Genomic DNA, 10,615 nt, shown 5'->3' with positions numbered 1-10,615 from the left:
GTGTCTGGGGAGAAGTTAATGGGGTGTGCCTGTGTGTGTTCAGTATGTGAGTTATTCCTGACCTCGGGGATAGCCCTAACAGCGTGTGTGTGCTTTTTGTAGCCTCATTAGGAAGCTTGTGTGTGTGTGTGTCTGTGTGTGTGTGTGTGTGTGTGTGTGTGTGTGTGTGTGTGTGTGTGTGTGTGTGTGTGTGTGTGTGTGTGTGTGTGTGTGTGTGTATGTGGGGTGGAGGAGTCTGGTAGGTGGTTTGTTTGGGTGGTGGAGGGATTTCCAGGCAGCTCAGATTTAAGTATGACCTCCTGTGATTGGACAGGAAAAGAAACAGTGAGAGGACACACTGTGTTGTGCTCTCTGATCAATATATAGATCAAACAATTGGCTCCAAAATAAGCTCCCTATCATCCGAGACAGGCAACGGCCTCCTGAAGGAGCCCCTCATTACTGAACATTAGTGCTGTCATTACTTCTCATGAGAGCTTTGCTGCTGAAAAGTGGGATTTTAGGATTAAACCTTCAGTGCTTATGAAGGCTATTGCTGATTGAAAAGCGGTTTTCCAGCCAAAATGTATATGGAAACTATGATTTGTGCTTGATACTGCTGAGTCCTTTGGTAACGAGGTGTTAGACAGCGCTCTCCACTACCATCATCAAAACACCTAATTGAGGGAATGTCTTTTTTTGTGGATTTTTGTGTATACTTACAAACTCAAAGCACTCCAGTATAAAAGTGCTATATATATGCTATAGTAGAGGTTTTAGGTTATGATATTTGGTAATTTAACTGGAACAAGAAACATTAAAAACGTTGTGCAAGAAAAAAAAAAGAGAAAAATACAACATATAGAAAAATAGAATGAAACAGTACAAATAGTAAGAGAGGAGAGAGGAAGAAAAAGAAAAAAAAACGAGACAAGTGAACAGAGGATGGGGTGGGAGATGAATGAATGGTTGTGTGTGTGATTGTGTGCATGAGTGCTGGTGGTGGGGTTTGTGTATGGCTGAAGAGTAGTAATTCATGGAGCAGCTGTGTAACTAAGAGTATAACTGAAAGAGTACACAAAAATAGTATCTCTCTTTCAAATGCAGTAAGATGACATTTTTTGCTATTGTTAGTGAGGTGAGAAGAAAGCCCTGATTTTATGCATCCCACAAACTGCAGTTTGTATTTGCTCATATAAATTCTATGTAGTACTTCACAGCAAATTGGATGAATTTTGTTACATGACAAATAAAATGTATTTTTGCATTGGGTTTACCAAGGAAGGCTGTTCTCAATAGTCTATTGTCGATTTGTTGGTCTGTATTACAATGAGAGAATTTATAAAAAACTTGAGAATGGAGAAGTTGTAATATAAAAAAGCAGCAAGGGAATATCTTTTGGAGGGATGCTATTCAATCCTCCCTTAGAGTTCTACACCCTCGGACAAGGTCAACGAACACGGACGCTATTCTGGAGGCTAATAGTCGAACAACATCTTACTAACACACTTTGTTGGTTTTTATAAGTAGAAAGACCATATAAGGTCTCAACCAGAGGGACTGAGGGCGGATGAAAATGTTTAATTTTCTTTAGAAATAATGTTTTTTTCCCCCATACTTCTATGCCCGTCATTTACATTTTGATACATAAAGAGGGAAAAAAGAATACAACGAATAATGTGGGCATGAAGTTAGGTTTGGAAGCTATAGGTGCATTCATCATGTAAAAAATATGCACTGTACATGCTGCATATACACTTGCATATTCATACCAACTCTACATACATGTAGTGTACACATATTCATATACTCACATCTGTGTATACATATATACACACATATATGTATATTCTATAATGCTCTCCCTTTTTTGCATACTCAAACCTGTTAATTTTTAATTCTGTTCCTCATTGTTGGGATTTATTTTGACATGTTATCATAAACGTTCTGTGCTTATTTCCCTATTTTAATTACTCATATTTTCTTTAGTGCTTTGTTTATCAATCACATTTGGATTTATTTGGTGGAATGTAACTATTCTGTGGTTGGTGGATTTGAAAACTCTCAGCTGAGTTCTAAAGCAACTGCTGCGGCGCGTGCAGGACTCATACTAATAGTGAACTTTCATTGGGGCCTATTTAGTCACACATTCATGAGGATGTCTGCCCAAAAATGTCCCCACGCCTCCCTCCATTTGGCGGAAAATCATTGCTTGTGTCTTTATCACCCATTCGCGCTCCCGTCTCCTGTAAGCGCGCGAGTGGGTTTCCTGGTGCGCGCGCTTGGCACGGCGCCGCGCACTCCAGCCCCTGTGTGTAGTAACCCAGAGCAGTACAGCTCTCAGCTAGACATGGCGGCGGATCCTAAGCCGGACTGGCTGTCCTGCCTTCCCTCTTCTTGGAGTTATGGGGTGACTCGGGATGGACGCATATTCTTCATCAAGTAAATATCACGCGGATACACGGATTTATGGATACGCACCACTTGTTTCTCCGACGCATTTTTTCCTGTTTGTCTTTTCTCGGGTTCTGTGTTCACCTTTCCCCCCCTCCCCGTTTTCTTCCACTAACAGCGAAGAAGCAAAGAGTACAACCTGGTTGCATCCTGTTACTGGAGAAGCAGTGATAACGGGGCACAGAAAAACTCCAGGTAAATAATTTGAGGATGTGTTTTTCTTCGTTCTCGGCGAAAACACGCGCACACATTCACCCCGGCAGCGCCTGGAGAAGGTTATCGGCGCGTCACGGGCGAGAAAAAAGAGGCGACAAGTTGCGGGGAGAGCCGTGGAAGACGATGAGGGGAGAATTCTTCTCTCTGCAGCAAAGCAACAGCCTCCTCTGCTCCGCTCCCCTCGCTGCTCTCCTCCGGCGGACCATTACGCACGTCGTCCCTCCACCTCCTCCCCCTGCTCACTCCACCTGGACACTTTGCGACACACTTTTTAAAAGTTCCGTCACGTAGGCGTGATACGATTTCGGAGCCGATTCCCTGCAGTGACATTTGATATGTTTCCTTCTGAAACCAGTTGTGCTGCAGACACACAGTATTTCCAAGCACGTATAGCCACCGCGGCTGCTTAAAGAACAATGCAGCGCGTCTGGTGCGATAGTGCAACGCCGATATTCCAAAATGAAACGCACATCTGCCGAGACAAGTACAGGGTGACGGATGAGGAGGCATCTTTGCATGCAGATGAGCAGTGTATTCAAACAGCTGGAGGCTGAGCAATCCACAGATAGAGACCGTTGATTGAGTAATCCTGCAATATCTGCTCTTGAAATTGGGGAGGGGGCGCGGAATTGTGTAAAAGGGCACAAGCCAAATGAGCTATTTGTGGTTCAGACACTGCATTGCCGTACAGGTGTGTGTGTGTGTGTGTGTGTGTGTGAGAGTGATCTTCATATCTCTCTGCACAGCTGCTTATGTTCCTGTGCCTTGTGTTTCTCTTCCTCCCCCTGTCCTCACAGATTTACCAACAGGATGGGAAGAAGGGTACACGTTCGAGGGAGCTCGCTGCTTCATCAAGTGAGTCGAATGTGTGGCGAGAGGAGAAAAGAAATAGAGAAAGAGAGAGATTGATAGAAGCAGAGACAGTTTGGCCGTCTCAGACGCTGAGGGGCTGCTTTATTTGGTCGGCATAGAGATTTCCCTCTACTCTCATCAACGCCCACTCTCTCTGCCCTGCTGGAGGAGCAGAGAGGCAATTCACAAATATATCCGTTTGCCTCTCCTGTCACACACATACTCTCACACACACACACACACACACACACACACACACACACACACACACACAGACATTCGGTGTCCCTGCTTTAGTCTTTCTTTTGCTGCTGTTGAGGTTTTCTTCTTCTATCAGTCATGCTCTTGCCCTTCACCTCTCTCTCTTTCTCCACGTCTCCCTGTCTCTAAGTCCATCTCTGTACATAGACACACCTGCACACACACACACACACACACACACACACACACACACACACACACACACAGACATGGATACACGCCAATGAAGGGATTTGCTTGGGAACAAGTCTCTGCTGTTGGTGGGACGCAAGTTTGACAACCAAGTGTGACTCAGAGGCTGCTCTGCTGTGCTGAACAGGCTCTACTTGTTGGTGTGCTGCATATGTGCACATGCAACTGTCTTTATCTGTGTGCGTGTGCGTGCGTGTAACCTCTCCAGGGTTTTTAGCAACTCCAGCTCTTTGTGCATATTTGCACAACATGTATATTTTGTGGACCTGTTAGACGAAAGAAGCGCCCCATTGCTCCAAGCCTCTCACGCACCCATAGCTGACACTTACACACACTCTTTGAGCTTGTGAGCTGGCACTATCATTTGTTCTACCTACTTTCCCACCTAGTTTTCCTGCTGTTGCTCATGCTTTTTGTGGCCATTTTGAGAGCAGCAGCTGACACATATGGTAAGCTAATATAGCCACTCTATAATTAGCGTAGAACCGCTGCTCATTGGTATGAATGGATTCATGCAGAATGTGTACATGGATACTCTGTGTACATGCATGCGTGCACATGTACTTGTAAATAGAAGAGCACCCTTACACTGTTAAGCGCTTTTATGCAAACGCAGACAGCCCCTGAAAGTCAGAAGTGACAAGTGGGCAGCTGTGAATGCCGGTGTGAATGCAGCCAAGACACGTTAAGTAAAAGTTGGGATCAGAACAGGAAACATTCAGAGGTGGTGCAAGGAGGCATGAGATCATGTTGAGCAGTACGGATCGGCAATGCAAGACTAACAGATTCAGAGGGCCAAGGCAAAACATTGCCCCCCCTCGCCCACAACCAATGACCCTCTGTGCTTTGTGGTTACCCTTTCGCCCCCAAGTTCCCATTAAGTGTTTTGCAAACAGCAGACATGAGCAGAACATGACACTGTTACTCCTGTGTTGGAATGATATTACCTGGCCCTAGGTTTCTGTGTGATTACTTTGTGGTAATTTGATTAAACATAACTTCATCGAGGAATATGTACGACAAGGGCACAAAATAATGTAAAATAATTTTAAAAATAGGTTTTGACATAGGCCCAATCTACAAGCTAGGGCTTCACAATTAAACAATAATACAGGATTCATCTTAGTTGGTATTTTACTTCACTGGTGAACATTGGGCCTTTGGTCCCCCTCAGAGTCTGGGGCCTTGGGGCAGTTGTCCTTTCTGCCCAGTTAGTAATCTATGCTTGCGGATTGGACCCTCCCCACAGACTCACACGATATACCTGAGGGGTCATGAGACAAGGACATGAGATGAGATTAATGGAATAGCATAGGATAAAATGGATGTTGAATTTTTCAAACCTTTCTCTAATCTTTGCTCTGCTGTGGTACAGAACTTCAAATCCTTTTGAGTACAAGCCAAAATGTACTTGTAGCATTGTGTATTTAACACTGTGAAGTATCAAAAGGTAGCATAAAATGTGTGGTCACAGAGTTGTTTACTCTATATTTTCTTATCTGAATCGTACCTTTGTTAATTATAGATTTTAGAATTTATTTATGGGAAATTGTTGTGCAGCTGATAGTGTATTGTTGTGCCACTGAAACTTTAATATCATTTTGGCAGGGAAAGATTGAAACCACATCTCTTTTTTTCTGATGAATTGCTGTATAGTTTACCCCTTCAGGCATCTAAACTTTTAAATTTAAACAATCTAAAAAAATAAAAAAGCGATTTTCACTGCCAACAGCTCACATAGACAGGTGCTCCCTATGATGAGGAGATCACAAGCAGAGTTCTGAACGTGTCTAAAACTGAGATATGAATCTGGCTTGTATCTGTATCTTAAAGACACAACCCAACTTGACTCAACTGGTACACTTGCTCTTCCCATCGGTTTAAGCCCAAAGCTTTATGTAACAGAAACAACTCCAGCCTGAAACTGGACACTATGTCTGGACCAATTGGGTTGTGTAGTAGAACTCCAGATAGTCCACAAGTAAACACTGCTTTATTTTATGGGCTACGTTCCAAAAAAAGGTTTGGAAGAACTGATTTAGAGTGAATGGAAATGCACCTCTGAATGCACTGACAGAGTAGCCTGTCCAAACCTGAGCTAAGGTACCAGAAAACTATTGTTAAAATACTGTTAAATGCAGTCTCTGCATTCAGTAGTCACATTGCGAGCTGGCATTGATAGAGGCTATTAGTCCTTAACAGACAGCCACTGCTGTTCTCTGGTATTGGCTGACTCCGACGAAACTTCAGCACACACAGGCTTGATTATAATGAGCAGTATTTGACTCGGAACAATTAGGCCTAGTGTCATATTCAATGAACAGCACAGCATCATCGCCACTTTTTCGAATCCTTCAAATTCCTCCCAAATTCCTACTCGGTCACTTTTCTATCAGCCTATTATTGGAATCCTGGAACCGCTGCTCCGTCAGCATCCATGGTGTTGAAGGACACTGCTGCCCCTGAGTGCCTATAGACAGACAGTCACTCCCCAAGCTCAGACCTTCAGGGTGGAGTCAAACCCCTTCTGCCTTTGTTTGATTTTCAAGTTTTGAATATGTTTATATCCTTGGATGGGTTGTAAAGCCTGACATGAGTCCTCTAAACAGGAGTTGCAAACATGTTGCCGTAATAAAGCCAACGTGGGGGTAAAATGACGCCTCAGCTGAAATGCCATCACTTGGCAACACTTCAGACTAAGCACTTAGTTTGAACCCCCTACGATTAACAACAAATATTGATGCAATCCTGATTTCAGATCATACAAAGCTCCAGTGGAATAAGAGGAAGAGACATTACTGGCCTTTTGTTTCTGCTTCGTGACCACTGCACTGCATCTTCAGTCCAAACCACTGCTGTTGCAGGGAGGAACATGGAGGACTGGCTGCATTTGCAGCTGGGTTGTTGCATGTTTCTCATTTAGATTCAGATCAGAGTTCTGGGCTGCTGCAATGTCTTCCAAATAACTTTGAAAAACTTTTTCTTCTTTGACTGCCAAGATTTTGAAATCTTGCCAAGGTGTTTAGCTCTGCACAGCTAACTAATTGCTCCTACGCAAACCCATGGCACGTCGGGGGAGTTTTGACTTGGAATGAAACATGGTAGCTTCTCATGTGACATAGAGTATATACATTTATAGAGTATATATACTGTGGTACATAGTATATATAGAGTGTATATATAGCCTTGTCCTAATATTCTGTCCAAATTGTGAAATTGTCACATCCCTTCTACTAAATACAGTATTTGTATTTCTATGACATGGCTTTGAAATTGCCACAACATGTGTGTCATTAGGTTTTAGATTTTTTTTTGTGGGTTTTTTTTTGACCCACAAACTTCATATGGGATGGACGGTTTCTTGCGTATGATTTGCGAACGTTCACATCATCAGACAACTCAAGATTGTAGGGGCCTCACAGGCCTCCACGTGGACTCAGTTTTGCACAACCCTTTGCTTATCAACTTCCTGCCTGAACTCCAAACATGGAGATTTATGGTGCACCACTGGACAGTAACAGTGACCCATGACATAATCTTAATTTCTTTCTCTCTCTACAGTGTCACCTGCGGCAGTATAAGAGATACCCCTTTTCTGCAGAACAAAGGACAAAGAACCACATTTTCTTACATTACCACTGGCCCCCATTTCACTGTAGCGATAACCCAGTCTTGTTCATCTGCTAATTAGCTTTTTTTCACTGCAAGTCACACAGTTTCAGAGAGAAACAGAAGGCAATCAATTCCCTTTTATATCCAAATGGCGATGATTCTCTAGGATCCCTTCATTGCGTCACACACATTGGACCCGGCCAGAGACGCAAAGCCTGACCCAGCTGATGAGCCAGGAGCGATGGCATTACACACCTACCACCTGCTGGATCTGCTCATTTAACTTTTAATAAGCGGTTGTGATTGTTGTTCTTGCTGTAATATTATCTGAAGCCATCCTCTACTAACAGAGTGTGCTTCAGTTGCCTTCATTACATTGTTACTACATTGATGTTATAAATTCAATAATTATAACAAAATTTAAATGCTAATAATTTTACTAGCTTTTCCTTTTATTTTGATAACTTTAATTATTAATTAAAATTCCAAAATTTGTGGTTAATCATTTGTGACTGTTTTTTATGTGACTGATCTGAATATCCCAACTGCACCTACAAGATAGTTATCTTTGCAGGTCATGTGAGGGTTAGAAATGCTGTGCATTAACATAATAGAACCATTTCCAAAATAAATTTGTTCAAATGCCAGACTTTGGCTGATGTGAGGCATCTAGTATTTGTTTGTTTCCTGTATTATTAAACACCAAGTTGGATCAGAGCTTTCGGAATAGAGTTTCTCAGTTGTAAGGAGGACATAAATGTCTAAATAGATGCCATTAACACATGTGAAACTGGTAATTAAGGTAATGCCAATATAACTATGATGGGACATAAGGAACGGGTTATGTTAGAAAAGAGCTAGTTCTTATGACATGTTGTCCTAACCCGGAGGATGGCAAAAGTGTTTATAACTATTCCCAGTGGCCACACTCAAAGGCAGGATGGAAAACCGTCATAGACAGAGGGCAGAGACATGATATGAGAATAACGATGCACATTTTCTGTCTTTCCTGCGAGACATTCATAGTGTTACCCTCACTTTTACTTGAAAAGTGACAGAAATAGTTGTACAACAAATGGGAGCTTGAGAGAGAAGTTCAAACCCTGGCTCCTTTCTCGCCTCCGTGCAGCCGTGTGAAGTGGGTTAGAATGTCGGGTCGTCGGTTTAGGAAGTCTACAGAAATGGTTGGACACAGCCCTCCCAATCTGACATCAGAAAGGTGTGGGGGGATGGGGTTTCTGAAGTTACTTGATTGTACGACAAGCAGTTTTGATGAAGTGTACTGGCAGTTTTAAATTCACGGTATCTTGGCCTCTGCTGCATCAGTTTCGATCCTTCTTTTTTTAATCTGTCTCTCAAGGCCCACAGAATTATGAAAGTGTGAAACTGAATCGCTTATTGCCACTTTAAATAACCTTTTTGAGTAAAAAATGTTGGTACAGTGAGGTTAATCATTTTGGTAATGTTTATGGAAAAGATTTGGTCATATGATACTAGTGTATTGTATAGCCCATGTCATTCAGCTGCTGCACACTTGTTTCCAAAGGTGTGTTTTTTTGTGAGAGGCGGCGAATGTGTACGTTCCCTTTCTACCCGGGCTGCGTGTGATTGTGCGTGTGTGTTTGGAGACCCTCCTCTCCTCTCTAGTCTCAAGTCCCGGGAGAAATCTTTCCGCTGCTTCACTTTTGACATCTCTCTCCCTCCTTGTCTCCTCCCCTCTCTTTCCCCCTCAGTGCGTGTGCGTCCTGCTCTCTCTCTCTCTTCCTAGCTGGAGCTGTTTGATGTTTGCTCCCTGCATCACTCAGTGCTCCCTAAAGCCTTTACCAGCTCCTAACATCTTAGTGTGTGTGCGCAGCAATAAGAATGTTTGTACGTATTTGGGCACACTAACACAAACACATGTGTGTGCGTGTGGGGTTGCACGCACTTACAGCTTGACCTCACCTATGAATGTGTTCCTGTGTGTCCGATTTCATTTTTTTTCTTTTGATTTAAATCACAGAAGCCTAGCAACTATCAGAAGCGTGACCTAGCTACTCTCACACGCGCACTGCATCTGTGTGACCGTGTGTGTGACCACGTGTGTGTTCACTGATCCAGAACATAAATCCATTCTGACTCCTGACTGTCACTTTGCTTGCCTACTGACATCCTGAAAATATTTAATTGGATTTTATATGATTTCCAAGCTATCAGGCTGCTGTAGGCACCAAATCTCTTATTATTCCTTTCAACTCACACACCTACTCACACATTCCTCCCATCATCAGCTGTTGTATTTCCAGATCAAGGTTTTGTAATTCCGACCTCTATATGTTGCCGTGGGGTGACGTGTCTTGGGGCTCGGTCGGTACAGTTGTTATAGCTGATTTATTAACAGCAGAGATGGGGAGGACTGTATCCATGCATGATGAGCACAACCTGACGGAGGTTATTGATGTTGATATATAGCAAGGGCGAAGGACATGCAGGACGACAGCTCAGCAACACGTTCAGTAGCCACAGGCGGTGATGGTGGGAGCTGACAAGCTCTTCATTGAAAACATGAATGACAGCAAACTTGTAATTTAATATCTTGTTGTTAATGTCTTATTGGCTGGGATGTCAGCGTTTTGTGTTTTGGAGACTGAATACACCAGAAAACCAGTAGCACTGATGGTTTGCTTTAACACTAAACGTGACCCATGTTTATGTTTTCCTCACAATTGCTGATTGCAGTTTCTCGGTTACTTTGCTTCATTTTGATATAACTTTTGCAAAGGTAGAGGCAGAGTGACATTGCTATAGTGCCATTAATCCTGTCATTCGTCTCCCACCAACTGTCAACAATGGTTACATTTAACCCTTTAAATAATGTTTGCCTAAGTTTTCTGAGCACATTCATTCTTCCCTGAAAATAAGGGCTCCAAGAGGCGACGGTGGAGGGCAAAGGGAAAAATGGTGGATGGCAGGAAAGAGCAGAGCGAGGAACGAGGATGGAGGAGCAGGCAGGCGAGACAGGGGCTTGAGAGAAGCTGGAGGCTGGTGGAGATGAGCAGATTCTGGGGTG

General features: G+C 43.1%; 1 protein-coding gene across 12 annotated transcripts in view; it reads left to right on the top strand.

Moving 5' to 3' along the window:
* The first annotated feature begins 2,245 nt into the window (after window positions 1-2,245).
* The window catches only part of LOC120802952 (pleckstrin homology domain-containing family A member 5-like), a 247,344-nt gene continuing 238,974 nt past the window's right edge, over window positions 2,246-10,615 (top strand). For 11 of the 12 annotated variants that reach the window (XM_040151259.1, XM_040151188.1, XM_040151204.1 and 8 more), the window contains exons 1-3: window positions 2,246-2,421; window positions 2,552-2,628; window positions 3,447-3,504. In XM_040151259.1, the coding sequence (XP_040007193.1) occupies window positions 2,330-2,421; window positions 2,552-2,628; window positions 3,447-3,504 (227 nt within the window). In that variant the 5' untranslated portion in view covers window positions 2,246-2,329. Of the gene's footprint in view, window positions 2,422-2,551; window positions 2,629-3,446; window positions 3,505-7,515; window positions 8,231-10,615 lie in introns of those variants that run through there. The other variant, XM_040151231.1, reaches the window with a different exon arrangement.

The sequence above is a fragment of the Xiphias gladius genome, chromosome 2 (genome assembly GCF_016859285.1).
Source record: "Xiphias gladius isolate SHS-SW01 ecotype Sanya breed wild chromosome 2, ASM1685928v1, whole genome shotgun sequence".
NCBI lineage: Eukaryota > Metazoa > Chordata > Actinopteri > Istiophoriformes > Xiphiidae > Xiphias > Xiphias gladius.
Note: the sequence above shows the minus strand (reverse complement) of the source record. Positions and strands in the feature narration are given on the sequence as shown.